An 18,438-nucleotide genomic window follows, 5' to 3' on the forward strand; every position below is an offset into this window, starting at 1 on the left:
AGTAATATGAATAGTTCACCCAATTTAGAAAATTCCGTCAACGTTTACTCACCCTCATATTGTTCCAAACCCATAAGACTTTTTTAGGTGGAACACAAAAGATGAATTTGTAAGAATATCCTTTTTTCCAAGTGAAAGGAGATTTGTTCTTTTAAGCTTTAAAATAAGCACCATAAAAGAAACTTAAAGTTAGTCCGTAAGACTCGTACACTATTTTCCAAGTCACATTTTAGTCATCATTCACTGATAACTGTTCCCTCTGCCAAAGCTTTGAAATGGAAATAAAAAAGATCTAGGCCATTTTCAGTAGCAATACAAAAATCCTCACAAAAAAAAATAACTCAAATGGCTTCAAAAGACATATAGCGCTGTATAGAGTCGTATGGACTACTTATTTTTATGATACTTCAATGATGCGATTTTGTCAATTTGGAGCTTGATAGCCCCAGTCCCCATTCACTTTTCAACCTTTGCTCAAAAATTCATCTTTTGTGTTCCACAGAAGACAAAATTCATATTGGTTTGGAACGACATAAGGGTGAGTAAATAATTTTCATTACTGGGTGAACTATTTCTTTAAAATATTACATATTAAGCTGAGATTGAATAAAGTATTTGAACATTGCCAAATTTCACACATCACCTTTAACTTTCCTGTTATGCCTTTTCTCTGAACCCCTGACACAGTTATTAATGTGGAGAACAAACTGATGAAATTTATTTCATAAATGCATTTTAGGTCTCTTTGTAAATGTGAGTTTGAAAAATGCATGAATGTAATGACCAAATTCACTTGTTTCAATCTTGCATTGTGCAGATCGTTCAGGACTGACGTGTGTGGAAAAGATTGAGAAGTGCCAGGAGATGTACCTGTTAGCGTTTGAGCACTACATAAACCACCGTAAGCACAACATCTCACATTTCTGGCCCAAGCTGCTGATGAAGGTGACAAACCTGCGCATGATCGGAGCCTGTCACGCCAGTCGCTTCCTGCACATGAAAGTGGAGTGTCCCACAGAACTCTTCCCCCCACTCTTCCTGGAGGTCTTCGAAGATCAGGAGGTGTGATCAAGAGTAAAGGGGGCAAAACTGATCATGAATTTGTTTTTGCAAAGAATACCAGAAGCATTTGTTATTTTCATCCTCATGCAATGGCGAACTGGGACATGTATTTGTTTTTGCACCAATGGTCCCTTGTCAGCTTTGTCTGGGATTAGTTTTGGGGGTGTCGGTCTACTCACATTGTGACCCCACTGTCAGCTGCCATTCAGATTGCTCCCACTGACAGAAAAAAGTTAGCATGCATCAACCTACCTCTCGTACCAACATACCTCCCAAATTCAAAAGGAGCTTATTTTAAAAGCGTGACAAATAGACCTGGACAGTGAATGTTCCACACTGAGGAGTCAGTGGATCTCAATAGAGTGCTACAGCACCAGCTCAGACGTGTTCAGCCGTCTTTGTTCCAGAAGTATTTTTCCCATGAATTTTTTCCATAGGAATTTCTGAAAATTCTTCATAAAGAGTTCTAGACCATAAACAAAATCAGTCATCTCTGAGGTGAATCACAATATTACAAACTTTGATTTGAAGCAAAAACACTTATTTAAAAATTGGACAAAAAGGCTAGGGTACACAACTGGGAATGAACTACAATCCCATGAAGCATTGCAAATGATGTAATCCAATTAAAAAAGATGAAAAAAATAAATAATTTAATATATAGAATTTATATATATTTAAAGTTTATTGCAAAATATTTATATATACAAACATATAAGTAGTTTGGGAGTGTAGGGAGATGGACTCGATTATGTCATCCACAATGCTTCATGAAGTGGGAGGTCGCTACAGAGCTCTTTTGGTGTGCTTTGCTGTTTCGCGATTCTCTGATTGGTAGATCATTCTCTGCAGGATCATGAGTAGAGTAGTTCTTCATCAGGAATTCTCCTATTAAACACAAATTTTAAAAAACAAGGTTGATAAAACATGGACTGATGTCTTAAAAGACGCATATACCATCAATTAACAACCTCGGCGCTCACGGTAGGTCTGTATTTAAAATGTAATAAGTTATAATTAAAAAATCAGTTTGTTTATGGGGAAAATCAATAGAATTTGTACTTCTGGAACCTGACTGTTGCACCCAGTAGCTATTTCAAAACGTGTTTAGGAAGTTCTAGCTGTTGTTGTAAGGACAGAGGAAACCGAAAACAGCATTAAACACCAACACTATTGGGCAAAACTTTATTCTACAAGAGAGACAGAAAAATAATGCTCATTTTCCTCAAATCACAACAGTATTTTGGCACTCTGCTTCCTCTTTGCACGCATTTAATATCTCCTTTGAAAACATACCTACCTGTATGCACTCATACACTCTGTACATACATTAATATGTTGTGTGAACAACGGGTTCGAACCTTCTCATACCTCATATGCACCAGTATATAAACACATGTAGCAACATGTACATACATGTATGCATGCGTTTAATTGTACCTGCACCATCATATCTATCCTTTTACAGTGCAGTGTATACAATTCTCATACCTTCCTACCTACCATATCTACCATGCATACATACCTGTGTATATGTGCCTAAGCTGAAAATGGTGTGACCTCATCTTCTGAGTAGCCTCTTGTTGCTTTCTGCTGTTTGCCTCCACACAGATTTCCTCCTTTTCCTCCATATGCGTTTTGGTCTTGGATGTTAATTCCTAGTCATGTGCATCTACTATTCTTGGCCTTCAGATATAATAGATATAAAAGCACGGCCTACAATATGGTGGTACCATGCTACAGTCATGGTAAAACAATTGTATTTTGATATATACCATCTTCATGTACCATGATATTTACATGGTACTCCAAGTTACTTCAAAGAATAAAATGGTACTGTATTACCATGGCACCATGCCCAAATATCCATTGCCATGGTCACTTTGGTACTTTTATTTAATGAGGCCTAACACTGTGTCCTAAAGAGATGTGACAAGATAATGAGACAAACGATAAAGCTTCCATGTCTTCCAAATGATAATCTCTTCCATGTCAATCTGAGTTGTTGTCCAAACCAACTGCAATGAGTGACAAGACATTTTGTCGATTGATAGGTTTCTATTTCTGCAGCATGGTGCTGGGTAGTCCCGCCCACATTGGTATGCTATGGATATTATACATCAAATGTTCTGATTGACTGTTGTTGTGCTGCATTACACAGCATTTCCGCTTTCAGTATCGAAAGACAAATTACTTCTCACTAAAATCTTCATGTAAGTATTACCCCTACAATCAATCCGTCTTGCAGTTTGTTTCTACATTATGAATTCAGTTTGGCAAAATACCCGAAGTTATTTAGGAAAAGGTATGTTGCTTAAAAATCCCTGAAAGATTAAGAATTTGAAATGGAAAGAGAAGCTAAGGACAAGGAAAGTGGAAACTAAGGGTTAAAAGGATGTATTTCTGGAGTGCGTCTTCACTGTTTTTAAAAGTGGGAAGCTTGCGGTCTTGACAGCCTCCTTGCAAGAGGAAATTAAATGAGTGTCACTTACCTCATCATGTCTTCAAACAGACTCTACCTCACCCCTCATCCATGCATTGTAAAGCACATTCACACTCACCTGTCTACATATGCCTGCTTAAACCTGTACATAAGCGTATGCACATTTACACTAAGAAGGCACATATTTGTTCACTCATATGTTTATATCCTGCTTGTCATCTTTCTTTCCATTTCACTTTTGTAATGTGGGACCAAGTGTCAGTATTGATCCCTGTTTCCGAGGATGTGCCAGACTTTTCCTGGATAGGTGTGGATCAATTTCACTGTGTTGCAACAGAGCTAACTGATTGTTCAGCAGAATATTTTGGTTTAAAGGGATAGTTCACCCTTAAAATTGACATTCTGTCATCATTCAGTCACCCTTATGTGGATTTAAAGCCTGTATGACTTTCTTCCGTGGAACATAAAAATTACTGACTTAAATTTCAGTCTGTTTCTCACATATAAAGGACCATTTGTATGATACTTTTATTGTGCTTTTAAATCCTTTATGAAGCTTGAAAGCTTTGTAATTGCATAAAAAAGAGTGATCAGCACAATCTTCAGAATTTCTCCTTTTGTGCTTGTTCTACAGAAAAAAGGAAACAATTTGGAACGACATGAAGGAGAGTAAATGAGGACAGAATTTTCATTTTTAGAACTATCCCTTTGAATAAGCTCTGGGGAGCCAGCAGAGGAAATTGACCGCTGCGTAATGGCTCTCAGCCAGTAGGCCATGAAACCTAATTTCTTGTCAGCCCATTTCTACTGTCCCTGTGCCTCCAAACCTGACCCATTTATGTGCTCTTATTCCACTAAGAACTGTCATTCAATATTTTTGTACCATCGCTCCTTAAGCAACCATACCTCTTCACGCTTAAAGCCATACATGAAGAACTGTACATGAACTCCTGCCCAGCAAAAGACACAGCCAGACCCCAAAGCATCTCTCCAAATAGTTTAACCGGCTATTAATACATAGCAGGGTTTTGACCACAGTCGGATGTCCCTTTTACCGATACTCTGTGATGTGTCACTGTGATGATAAAACAAGAATGTGACACAGACAAACACAAGGGCATACCGGACAAACTCACTGTGACTCAGCCAAACTCAGGCATGGAGCTCCCCTCAGGCCCCAGGCCATGCACCTGACTCAGGCTCAATCCAATCCACCAGCACTGCAGAGATGCACTGCCCACAGTCACAATCTACTGCACCAGCAAGGGTCAGCTGTGCCCTGCCCACAGACCCTTTTAGTATTAATGTGTAATCAAGAAGCCATCTTTTCTGGACATACAAACTCAGTTTACAGCACTTTTATCAGAACAGAGTTCACTCCCTCACAACTATCCAAGATGGTTGTGTATCTACTGGCCAGGATTAACTAAAACAATCTCAAGGCGCTCTTGGAAGACTTTTAAAGGGGTCATATCATGAGAAATCCACCATTAGCCTGAACGGTTCTGAGCATTTTAAGGTTCCAGTAGCATTTGGACATAAAGGAATGTTCCACTCAATACAAGTTAAGCTCAATTGACAGCATTTATGGCATAATGTTGATTACAACAAAAATTTATTCTGACTCATCCCTCCTTTTCTTAAAAAAAAGGACAAATCTGGGTTACACTGATGCACTTACAATGGTGAATGGGGGCAAAATTTTGTAAGTTAAAATACTCACTGTTTCAAAAGTGTAACCACAAAACAAACAATGTGCTTGTAAAAAATGATTTTAATGTGATAAAATCACTTACTAACCCTTTCTGTGTAAAGTTATAGCCAATTTTACAACTTTGTTACCATGACGATGTATTGTCAACAAACCCTAATATGACTGTAAAAACAACTAATTAAACAACTTTACAGCTCATATAATACATGAGTTTTAACAGAACAATTAATGCAAGTGCTTTTATAAAATTATAAGCTTCACATTTCTGCCTTTAAACCCTCCAAAAATTGGCCCCATTCACTTCCATTGTAAGTGCCTCACTATAACCTCGATTTTTGCTTTTTTTAAAGAAATGGAGGTCAAAAGTAATTTTTGTGGTAATCAACATTATGCCACAAATTCTGTCGTTTGAACTTAACTTGTATTGAACTCGGAAAAAATGTTTAAGCACTGTTCGGTACGCTCAGGATTTCTCACCATTGTTAGCTAACCGTACTCAGGACAGAGAACTGTACTGGTGAAACGACTTTAGTAATGTGGCGACTCATGATTGGTCACTTGCCCAGTCAATCTATTCTTAAACCCAAAATATACTTCGGTCAGACGCAAACACTGAGCATACAGGGCGCATGACGCAAATCTCGTCATCAGCAGAGTGCTCGAGCACTGAATGTGTGCAGGCCGATTTTTCTAACCGCGCATCTTTGAACGCGCAGAATGCGCATGCGCCTGAAATCATTTGCACGAATTAGTGTTCACACTGTGGCAACACTTCACATTTGAGCAGTTTCTGTCACAAAGAAACACTAGAAGATGTTATCGCTGATAAATAACAGGAGACAAAGGTTAAAACAACAGTAGATATGCACGTCAAGAGCGTGTGTGTGAGGAGGTCAGGAGACACCTACATTTGTATAACTCGAGTCTGAAGCACTATAAAGACATCTTTATGGGTCAAAACGCCTGAAGAGAAATACTCCGGTGTCTCATAGCAGTCGTAGCGCGCATGCGCAAATCGCCTGTGAATGCGCACACCGTCAAATGGAGTATATTTTGACAGGCTCGTGTTCGACAGTACGCAGACGCTGAGCGTTTGCATCAAAATCGAAGTATACTTTGGGTTTTGTCCTGATTTTGCAGTACCACAGTGGAAAAAGAAACCGTAACCATGCTGATGAGCCGGGAACGATACGAAATGGCACGATTCCGCAACTAGAATCGTTCAGCCCGATGCCTATTCAATAGCTCCCTGTAATATTCACACTGGCCAGTAAATTCTAGCTGCCTCTGAATTCCACAAATCCCTTGTGAATGTTCACAGTCTAGGATTTAGTCAGTCATATTTGAGGTCCAAAAGTTCTATAAATGTGTGAAAAGAAGACCTGCCGTTTCATTTAGAAAGCTACATTGTCCTATCTACTGATGAGGAATGTAAAAAATAAAGAGAACACTCACTTTCTATAAAACAAATGTATTTACTGAAAAAATTCTTGCTGTTATAATCATGCATTTTATGGACTTATAAAACATTTGCGGATGAAAGACGTAATTTACGCAAGTATGGTTTGGACTGTGCATTTTGGACAGTGAATGGGATTGGGATAAAGAGGAGCAAATGTTCAAAGAGTGTTAAACTAAAGTTTGAACAAAGTTCATTTCAGACACTGTGCGTTTTTGTAATTGATTTTCAATATGAAATGTACTGTGGGTGTGCAAGTGCTCATTGTGGACAGCCATAGTGCTTCTCATGTATTTAGACTGGCTTTACACATCTGATTAGTATTAATGCTGTCTGTCTCCTATATCAAGTTGCTCTTGCAGTTATAAGTAGATTTTAGATATTTGATCAAGACAGAACAAAAACATCTGTTTTGTCAATAGCTGTTCATACCTTACATAGAAATGATACATGAGGGTGAGTTTGATTTAGAGCCACACTAATTTCTGCACATTTGTATAAACATTATTAAATGTTAAAGGGATAGTTCACCCAGAAATTTTAATTCTGTCATCATTTACTCACCCTCATGTTGTTCCAAACCCAATTGACTGTAGTTCTTTAGTGGAGAACACAAAAGGAGATGTTAGGCAGAATGACTCTTACTCACTTTCTTTGTGCACATGTAAAAAGAATGGTCACTGAGACTAACATACTGCCTAACATATTTTGTGTTCAACGGAGAAAGAAAGTACTATTTGTTTTAAAATGTAGCCTAATTCTAGCTCATACATAGGCTGTCATGATGCAAAGTTGCCTTCATTTGTAAGGCTAGAACAATTAAAGTTGCAGATCTTAAGTCTCGGCCTGATTTGCAGTTCAGAAACCCAATTAAAACTGAATGAGAAAAGATGCCAAGATTTGTATCCACCCAGCAAGAGACTTATCTGCAGCAGAACTTTATACAGAGTGCTGTGAATATGTCCAAGACAGTCTTTCTTTGATAAGTAAATCACTACCAATACCTCAATCTAGGCTCTATCTAAGGAGCTCATCCTTTTACCATTTTAATCAGGGTCTAACCCACAACACACTTTCAAAATCAACTATACGTGGCTGAAACCACACCCATCCTCAAAACAGGAGGCCTCTAACCTCTCTGGACTTCATTTTGGAAAGCTCTTTTGTGCAATGGGACTTTTTAAGTTCAACAAGTGACATAGATGTATTCTTTGCTTTAAATGTATAGTTTACCCAAAAATGAAAGTGCTCTCATATTTTACTAATCCTCATGTTGTTCCAAACCTGTATGACCATATTTCCTATGTAGAACACAAAATGAGATGTAATACAGAATTTTTATTTCAGAATGCCCCAGTCACCATTAACTTCCATTGCATTTTTTCCCTATACAATAAAAGTGAATGGCGAATGAAGCTAACATTCTCTCTTAACATCTGTGTTCCACGTAAAAAAAAGTCATACGGGTTTGTAACAACTTGAATGTGAGTAAATTGTTTTGGTTGAACTATCCCTTAAACAATGCTTGTACCTACACTTTGTCAACCACGAATAGTTCTGTATAATGACAAAGACATAAAAAAAACTTGTATTGCAATACAAAGCTTGCACAGTTGTTTATAAAAATATGTTTGTGTGTGCACTATGTCCTTTTCTTGCTTGTGGACATGTGAGACCAATATAATGTATGTGCAGAACACAACTTTGGAAGCTAGCCATGCTCAAACAGGAAGTGGTGTTGAGATGCCCTCTTCTGTTTAATGCTATGGGTCGATGGAGGACCATCTAGTGCTTTGTTAAATAGTTCTTTGTAGCACTGTATGTTATCCCTCTATGAAACTGTCTCATAGTACCAACCTGTAATAGATGAAGGCCCTTGGTCACCATGAGGTTATTTCCCACGATGCCTCAGTTAAGTGGATTATTGGATGCAATGCAGACTATGTTTTTCTTTTAATATTTCAATTACAAATACTTTTTTTTTTTTTTTTTTTTTGCTCTAAGCTGTAATAATGTATTGGCATGTAGTGGAAATTTAAGTTGATGGTTTAGATCAATCATCTGTTCACATGCAGGAACCAGTACTATCAAGTGAAATATTTAATATTAGAAAATGTCACTTTCGCAGCTATACAATCAAATTGTATTGACTTGTTCAAAAGCATACCAATCAGTGGAAAGCAAAGAAAATCTGAGGAGGGTTTAAGTGTAACTCAGGAATGTGTGCTACTTTTCACTTTAATAAATGTTTAATAAATGATTGTTGTCTGTTGTGAAGACCTCTTGTCTTTGGCTTTTCACTTATGCTGTCATTTGTCAAAGCCACAATCGAATCAAATTTGGTCAGAGCCACAATCAAATCAAAACATTTATCTAAGCAAAAGTCAGTCTGCACTCAAAACATTAGCTACTGTATATAAGAGGATAAGGAGACTGTTTTACTGCCTTAGCTCCTCTGTTTATTCATAGATCCACAAGAGGTCAGGAGATAATTGCTTCAGACCGGAGATGCAGAAAACAATTATTCCAAATGAGAGACCTTGTGTACTCATCAGAATTGATTTGCAGATATGGACCACTCACCATTACTGCAGTCACTTCTTAAATGTTTCCAGCGTCAGAAATGAACATTATCTTTGTAGCAAATGCTTTCCAGTTTTACCAGAAACTTAGCTGTGGAGTTGACTTGATCTACTGCACATGATCCAAGCTATTAATCTTTGCAGCTTGATAACAGTTTAGGTTTGAGTGCTGGATAGGGACCAAAAGATTTTTACTTGAATAACACAAAAGGAGTAATGATCTCAGAACTTATTATTATTATTATCATAATTTTATTAACTTTTTATTTTTCTAGACTATTTAATTTTAACAAAGTTCATTTAACTAAATCTGACAGCACCCCATTGTTGCAGTGAAACGGGCTGTATTACAGAAACTTCCCTATCTTCAGTCTTAATCTGACAAATTCAAATTAGGATTCTAAAGTCACCATGGTAACTAAACAGATAAGAGAGAATTATAGATGGGATGTTTCTGTAATATGACCCCAGATAGAGACTGAATGACATACGCATACATACAAACATACACAGCTCAGTAATACAAATACTCAAAAAAGCACTGTTTAATCCCACTAACTGCAAACACAGATGAATTGGGATAAAAAAGCAGACATGTTTAATGCTGAGACAGCTTTCCTTCACCTTCCAGTCTGTCGTTTAGCTGGCAAAGCTGACGCAGAAATCCATCATTGGGTCCAATTTCACGTTTCTCTCTCACTGTTGCCAGAGCTGCACGTACATCCATCCTGTGATGCAGCATCAGGTATGCAATGACTAGTGCAGCCGAACGGCTATAACCTTTCTGACAGTGTACATACACCTTACCTGTAACAAAAATTAGAGACTGTAGACATGTTATTGGCTCATATATTTAAATATTCTCAAAGTAGCTTTAAAGGGTTTTCCTGCTGGGAAAAAAAGCTCAGACTGGCCTAAGGGGGTTAACTGGTCTCTCAGCCTGGCCAAGCTCATCTGATTTGATGGTTTTAGAGTGGTTTTGGCCACTTTTTAGAGGAGCAGGCGAAAAGACCAGCTAAAGTCCAGCTTGGCTTAATACCATATACTGGTTTAAGCAACTTGTTTTAGCAGGGTTAAGGCCAAGACACAACAGTGGTAGGAAAAACTGCAAGTATAAAAAAAAAAGAGATATAAATTAAGTATGAAATGAAAGAAAAATGTCCCATCTAAACACAGAGACCTTTTTCACAGCCGCACCATCTTTTTGATTTTTGAAGGGAACGACAACAAGGGTGTGAGGGATAGACGTACAGTCCCTTCAGTGGGTTGTAGTGTTGTTTAAAGTTTTTTTAATCGTTCCGCTGATGAAACATTTGTAAATATCTTTTCAGTAGACTCCAGACAACATAAGTTGTGTAAAATTAGATGTGATCTAGGAGCTTTAGACTATGCATGCCACTGAAGGGACTGTGTCTATTCCGAACACAACAGCATCGTTTTCATTCACATCAAAAATCAAAGATTTTGAAGGTCTGGTGCGTTAAAGTCATGTCAGATCGATCATATTTACGAGTTGAGCACACATGAAAGCCACCCAAATGTCTTAATTATGGGATTTTCGATTTTTGAATCATGACGGAAGCAAATTGTTATCAGTAATAATTTTGTTTTACCTGAGGATTTTGACTGTGCAGTTTAGTTTGCATACATTTAACGATAAAAACGATAAATAATTATTAAAATAAGACTAATTCAGCTTGTTTATGCATCAACAAGCATTTGCAACAAAACTACATTTCCCATCATTATATGTAGCTGCACTAGTTTGATAAGATAGATAGATAAAGCAATAATTACACACCTTATACGTGGCTTTGCTCTTCATTTTGTTGCATTGCTAAAAAAATGCTTCTGGTCTTCGCTAGCATGTGAAAAAGAGAGAATGAAATACAAAATTGCAAAACAGGTCTGTTACTGTTCATCACATCATTTTAACGATTTCTGATCTCATAAATACGAACTTCCCAGGAGGACTTGAACGCACCATATATAGCTCAGTCAGGTAATTGTTATACTGCATTTTTTTAAACAACATTTAGTTCCAGTCCTCCAACTGGATTGGTCGAACAGCTTTCCAAGCGTGCTCATATTTAGTGTAACAACACTGGGATATTTAACTGTTTGTATCACTCCGCTTGTCTCAGTTTGTGGCTTTCCAAATAGTTGTGGGGATTTTGAGTCATTTAGACAACAGTATGGTTCAATGACCATTTCTGCAGACTACATATTGACGGCAGCAGATGGCGACAAATGAAATTTTTTTATGTAATGAATGTGTCATTGAAGCATAGACTCAACTGATTCGTTAAAAACACTGAGCTATTCTTGTTTACGACCAAAAAAAATTTTAAGTGAACAAGAACAATTAGTTTACTTAAAAGATTCATTCAATAACAACTGATTAGTTTCATTGACCCCACTTGTTCGAAACCAGAGTAGTGTAGAGAACAAAGTTGTAGCACATCAACCTACAACCAAAAAGCTTTGGCTTCTTGAGAGACTATTTTTCTATCAGAAAGACTCGAGATTATTGGAATAATACGAACAAAAAGATACTTACAGGTGCATCTCAATAAATTAGAATGTCGTGGAAAAGTTCATTTATTTCAGTAATTCAACTCAAATTGTGAAACTCGTGTATTAAATAAATTCAATGCACACAGACTGAAGTAGTTTAAGTCTTTGGTTCTTTTAATTGTGATGATTTTGCTCACATTTAACAAAAACCCACCAATTCACTATCTCAAAAAATTAGAATACATCATAAGACCAATAAAAAAAACATTTTTAGTGAATTGTTGGCCTTCTGGAAAGTATGTTAATTTACTGTATATGTACTCAATACTTGGTAGGGGCTCCTTTTGCTTTAATTACTGCCTCAATTCGGTGTGGCATGGAGGTGATCAGTTTGTGGCACTGCTGAGGTGGTATGGAAGCCCAGGTTTCTTTGACAGTGGCCTTCAGCTCATCTGAATTTTTTGGTCTCTTGTTTCTCATTTTCCTCTTGACAATACCCCATAGATGGGGTTCAGGTCTGGTGAGTTTGCTGGCCAGTCAAGCACACCAACACCATGGTCATTTAACCAACTTTTGGTGCTTTTGGCAGTGTGGGCAGGTGCCAAATCCTGCTGGAAAATGAAATCAGCATCTTTAAAAAGCTGGTCAGCAGAAGGAAGCATGAAGTGCTCCAAAATTTCTTGGTAAACGGGTGCAGTGACTTTGGTTTTCAAAAAACACAATGGACCAACACCAGCAGATGACATTGCACCCCAAATCATCACAGACTGTGGAAACTTAACACTGGACTTCAAGCAACTTGGGCTATGAGCTTCTCCACCCTTCCTCCAGACTCTAGGACCTTGGTTTCCAAATGAAATACAAAACTTGCTCTCATCTGAAAAGAGGACTTTGGAACACTGGGCAACAGTCCAGTTCTTCTTCTCCTTAGCCCAGGTAAGATGCCTCTGATGTTGTCTGTGGTTCAGGAGTGGCTTAACAAGAGGAATATGACAACTGTAGCCAAATTCCTTGACATGTCTGTGTGTGGTTGATGCCTTGACCCCAGCCTCAGTCCATTCCTTGTGAAGTTCACCCAAATTCTTGAATCGATTTTGCTTGACAATCCTCATAAGGCTGCGGTTCTCTCGGTTGGTTGTGCATCTTTTTCTTCCACACTTTTTCCTTCCACTCAACTTTCTGTTAACATGCTTGGATACAGCACTCTGTGAACAGCCAGCTTCTTTGGCAATGAATGTTTGTGGCTTACCCTCCTTGTGAAGGGTGTCAATTATTGTCTTCTGGACAACTGTCAGATCAGCAGTCTTCCCCATGATTGTGTAGCCTAGTGAACCAAACTGAGAGACCATTTTGAAGGCTCAGGAAACCTTTGCAGGTGTTTTGAGTTGATTAGCTGATTGGCATGTCACCATATTCTAATTTTTTGAGATAGTGAATTGGTGGGTTTTTGTTAAATGTGAGCCAAAATCATCACAATTAAAAGAACCAAAGACTTAAACTACTTCAGTCTGTGTGCATTGAATTTATTTAATACACGAGTTTCACAATTTGAGTTGAATTACTGAAATAAATGAACTTTTCCACGACATTCTAATTTATTGAGATGCACCTGTATATCATTTGGCATAAGCCCCGTCCTATGGTTCAGCGATATGATGCTGCTTGAACCGTCAGATCCTGCCGGAGGTGATGACGGCAGGGGAGCAGAGCTTACCCCTGCCCAGGACGAAACCTAAACTATTGGAGATGGGGGTGTGAAAACACGGAAGTATGCATACAATGAGAGGCAGCTGTCAGGCTTATAAAGCTGAGGCTGTATTGTGATTGGATGTGATGCCTGATGAATGAATCCTCAGATCTTTCTGCTAGAACTACGCTTACGCTTACATTTCCAAGTGGAGAAGAAATGCACAAACTAACTGGACAAATCTGTCTGAAACGTAATTTATTTAAAAAAATGTTTTACCTGTTTGTTAACTTTTGTTCGTTGAATATCACACTCACAAGCATGTAGTTGAAAAAAATATATATAAATTTGTCACTCTTGCTCATGTGATAGGCTTTTGCTGAATTAAAGGGATATTTCACCCAAAAATAAAAATTCTCTCATGATTTACTCACTCTCCTGGCATCCTAGATGTATATGGCTTTCTTTCTTCTGCAGACCACAAATGAAGATTTTTAGAAGAATATTTCAGCTCTGTAGGTCCTCACAATGCAAGTGAATGGTGACCAGAACTTTGAAGCTCAAAAATCCACATAAAGGGAGCACAAAAGTAATCAATATGACTCCAGTGGTTTAATCCATGTGTTCAGACATGATATGATAGGTGTGGGTGAGAAACAGATCAATATTATGTCATTTTTTATATCATAAATTTTCCATCATGCCCAGTAAGGGGTGATATGCATGAAGAATGTGAATCACCAAAAACAGAAGAAGGAGAATGTGAAAGTGCAAGAATTTATAGTAAAAAGGACTTAAATATTAAGAATCAGAATCAGAATGAGTTTATTGCCAAGTGTTCTCATGTACACAAGGAATTCATTTTGGTGATAGGAGAAACAAGTGCACACAAAACATTACAGTGAGACACAGAATATAAAACAAGGTAAGAGTATAAATAGATATACAAATAATAGGACATATAACAGAATGGCGCATGTCCATGTGCAAGTGGTAATGTATGTGCAAGTTTGGGGTATGTACAGTTATTGAATGAAATATGTGAATTTACATTATTGCACTATGGGGGAGTCCAGAGGCAGTTTAATTGTTCATGTGGAAAATGGCCTGAGGGTAAAAACTGTTCTTGTGCCTGGATGTCTTGGCACTCAGTGCTCTGTAGCGCCGGCCAGAGGGCAACAGTTCAAAAAGGGAGTGGGCAGGGTGGGTGGGGTCCAGAGTGATTCTACCTGCACATTTCCTCACTCTGGAGACATACAGGTCTTGGAGGGTGGGCAGGGAGGCACAAATAATCCTCTCAGTAGCCCTGAGTGTCCATTGTAGTTTCCTTCTGTCTGATTTGGTGGCTGAACCAAACCAGACAGTTATAGATGTAGCAGGTTGAACTTCCTCAGCTGACAACAGAAGTACAACCTCTGCTGAGTCTTCTTCACAATGGAGTCTATGTGGGTGTCCCACTTCAGGTCCTGAGAGATGGTAGAGCCCAGGAACCTGAATGACTCCACTGCTGCCACAGTGCTGTTCAGGATGGTGAGGTGGGGGGGGGGGGGGGGGGGGATTTTTTCCTGAAGTCCACTATCATCTCCACTGTTTTGAGCGTGTTCAGCTCAAGGTTGTTGTGACTGCACCAGATAGTCAGCTAATCAATCTCCCGTCTGTATGCAGACTCGTCACCAACACGGATGATGCTGATGACCAGTTTCTCACCCACTCCTATCATATTGCTTCTGAATATATGGATTTAACCACCAGAGTCATCTGGAGTACTTTGACAGACTATGTATGGAGCACTATGACAAAATGTAAATCCTTGGAGACTTTAATATCCACATCTGCTGTCCGTCTAATTATTTGGCAAAATACTTTTTAAATCTCATTGAATCATTTAATCTTGTTTAGTCTTTGACAGGTCTGACACATGAACATGGACACACATTAGATCTTGTCCTATCACAAGGTTTTACTGTTTGGGACACTGAAATATGTGATGCGGGTTTCTTTGATCATAACCTTGTAATTTTTAGCCCTTCCTTTCCCTGTCAGCCTGTTAAACCACATATCTCTGCCCAGCGACTTCGAATAATGAATCCTGAAGCTACTGATTGTTTCTCTACTGCTTATAAAATTGCTGCCCGTTCCCTCAGTCTGGAAATCTCACCTCCTTACCTAAGCACTGAGGATATTTTAACATCATTTAGAACAACGTGCATTAATATTTTGGACTCTATTGCCCCCTTGAAGATCAAGCATGCAAAAATGAAATCGGAGCCCTGGTTAAATGATGCCACCCACGCCCTCAGACAGGCATGTAGAAAAGCTGAGTGGAAATGGAAGACAAGCTGCATGTGTCTTATGACATTCTGAGGGATTCCTGGTTGAAACATCAGAAAACAGTTAAAGCTGCAAGGTCAAAATTTTCAGATATTATTGCAAAAAACTGTCACAGACCTAGAGTTTTATTTAGTAGGGTAAGATGGGGGAAGAATATCTACATTTATGAGATTTATTCCATCCAAACAGTTTTGAGGTTAAATTATAAAAAAAATGTTGTCATTGGAAAATTCTATTATGTTGGATATTAAAAGTTTTTATGTCTATTTGTTAATGGGGATCTGTGGACACAATAAATTATTTAGATTTCTGAAGTTAAAGAATTGATTTTAAGCTTTTGTTGTTTGTTTTTAAATCACTAAATGACCTGGTGCCCGCTTATCTCACAGACATGTTTGGACAACATACTCCCACCAGGTCTCTTAGGTCCTCTGATCAGCTGCTCTTAACCATACTAGACTGAAGCTTAGGGATGACCATGCTTTTGCGGTAGCTGCACCTAAGCTTTGGAATTGTTTACCCCTGCATGTTAGAGCAGCTTCAACATTGTCTATTTTTAAAACTAGGCTAAAAACCTATCTTTTTTCAATGGCTTTTAATCAAACTTAAATAATTCAGGTGGAGGACTGTTGTTGCTGAATTGATTATTGTTACTTTTTTATTTTATTTATTCTTTCAAATTATGTTTAATGTTTATTACTATTGTAAAGCACATTGGTCAACTATTGTTTTGTTAATTGTGCTATATAAATAAAGTGGCTTTGATTTTATGTTGCCCTTTTGTGGATTTTGGAGTTTCAACATTTTGGCACCCATTCACTTGCATTGTGTTGACATACAGAGCTGAAATATTCAGCAGAAGAAAGAAAATCATACACATCTGGGATGGCATGAGAGTTAGTAGATGAAAAAAATTAGTTTCATTTTTGGGTGAACTATTCCTTTAACTATGGCATTATTTGAATAGAACAGTTTGACACACACACACACACACACACACACACACACACACACACACAAAATGTTTTTATTGTTCTGATAATGGCAAAGCAAATTTCTGGAGTTCAGTGAATGAAAATAGCAATAATTCATTGTAAAGTGTTGATGTTGATGGACTACATGCAAGTTAGCAGGTAGCAGCATGCAATTTATTATTAGTGGGTCACTGAATCATTAAGAAGGCTGGGTATAGCAAATAATTCATTACTAAATATCTAGCACTGAAGAACCAGTGCCACTGAATGAGAGGAGAAAAGGATACGCATTAGAAATTACAGTAGAAAGCAAAAGAGGAGAGATATAAATAAAATAATAATTGTCAATCATGAAATCAATTAAAGTAAGAACAAATCACAATACTGTTTTACTGAGACCCTTCCCACCTTTCACTGACAAGGCCCTTGAAATGAAATTAGACGCCTCTTCAAAATATGCGCTGAGGTCAAAATGGTCAGTGTCAAAGGCTGGTATTCCATGATAGATGATCCCTGTTTCTGCATAGAACTCTGCATCTGTGTTCACATGCATGTCTGATTGGCCCTCTGCAGCATTCAGAATGTGTGTCACTCCCAGTTGTTGCAAACGTGTTACATTTGTGGCTACAGACCTGTTGAGATATAGGTGTAGTGTAACAGCTTCATCAATCTTTTCTCTCACTCTTTTGCATGCTCTCTTTGAGTGTGTCAAGTTGCAAGCATAAGAGGGCGTTCGCACATGGATTGAGGTAAAAATAGACTGTTTTTAAAGGCTTGCTCTTGGGAGTTTGCAACAGGATACATCTCTGCACTGTCCTGTCAATTTTATAATGCTGAACTTATGATTGTAAAATGTATATATATATATATATATATATATATATATATATATATATATATATATATATATGTATAATGTATTCATGTATATATGTATACCATAGGCCTATATCTGGAGACTGTATGAAGACTTACTCATTTCCTAGGATTATCCCGGGATAGACTTCATTGCAATTTTTGGAGGGCATACAGAACTCTCCGTTTTCATCCGTCAACAGATCATTGAGCTGTTGAACAGACACTTCATAGTCTGTCATGTTGAACTGACGATAAATTGCCTTTCAAGAAGAAAATTATGTTCCTCAGACGTTGTGGCCCACGTGTTCAGTGATGATTTGCATTCTTTGTTGGAAGCTTTTCTTTAATTCAGTTCCATCTTCATTGTGTCGTCTTTTAGAATATTACATTTTTGGTCCAGCATTTTCTGTGTCCAGCTCAACGCTTTACAAATTCTGTTTACTTTAATCTGTAATAGTTTTTGTTTGTTAGGCCTAGAGAGAGTTAACTACAGCCAGAAGCTTCCACCCTCATTTTGTGTTATCAAACCACTAGATGGCATCAGACAGTCTTGTGAACTAAGACTTCACATGATGGAATATGTAAGACCACATTTCAATGTATAAGATGAATAAGATAAAATGAATCAAAGTTATTTAAATAAATCTCATTATATCTTAAAACTTAAAAAATACGTGTAATTTAATAAGCATAATAATTATTATTATTAGGCTAGTAGTAGTAGTTGTAGCATGCTTTTAGTCATATATTTTATGAACATATACTATTACGTATAGTTTATGAAATAAAACAAGCAATAGACATATTTTCT

At 37.7% G+C, this 18,438-nt stretch overlaps 2 protein-coding genes across 8 annotated transcripts in view; one reads left to right on the plus strand and one right to left on the minus strand.

Moving 5' to 3' along the window:
• The window catches only part of LOC127450930 (thyroid hormone receptor alpha-A), a 55,321-nt gene extending 46,366 nt beyond the window's left edge, over positions 1-8,955 (plus strand). For 5 of the 7 annotated variants that reach the window (XM_051715428.1, XM_051715424.1, XM_051715430.1 and 2 more), the window contains 2 exons: positions 503-538; positions 818-8,955. In XM_051715428.1, coding sequence (XP_051571388.1) covers positions 503-538; positions 818-1,068 — 287 coding nt within the window. In that variant the 3' untranslated portion in view covers positions 1,069-8,955. The remainder of the gene's footprint in view (positions 1-502; positions 539-817) is intronic. The other 2 variants (XM_051715429.1, XM_051715432.1) reach the window with 1 other exon arrangement.
• Positions 8,956-9,570: 615 nt separating this feature from the next.
• On the minus strand, positions 9,571-18,126 carry dusp3b (dual specificity phosphatase 3b). Its single transcript, XM_051715445.1, has 3 exons — positions 17,745-18,126; positions 17,178-17,401; positions 9,571-10,067 (listed from the first exon to the last, which is right to left on the minus strand). Exons 1-3 carry the CDS (start codon positions 17,864-17,866, stop codon positions 9,859-9,861), a joined length of 555 nt encoding a protein of 184 aa, XP_051571405.1. The 5' UTR covers positions 17,867-18,126; the 3' UTR covers positions 9,571-9,858.
• Positions 18,127-18,438: the final 312 nt, after the last annotated feature.

The sequence above is a fragment of the Myxocyprinus asiaticus genome, chromosome 13 (assembly GCF_019703515.2).
Source record: "Myxocyprinus asiaticus isolate MX2 ecotype Aquarium Trade chromosome 13, UBuf_Myxa_2, whole genome shotgun sequence".
NCBI lineage: Eukaryota > Metazoa > Chordata > Actinopteri > Cypriniformes > Catostomidae > Myxocyprinus > Myxocyprinus asiaticus.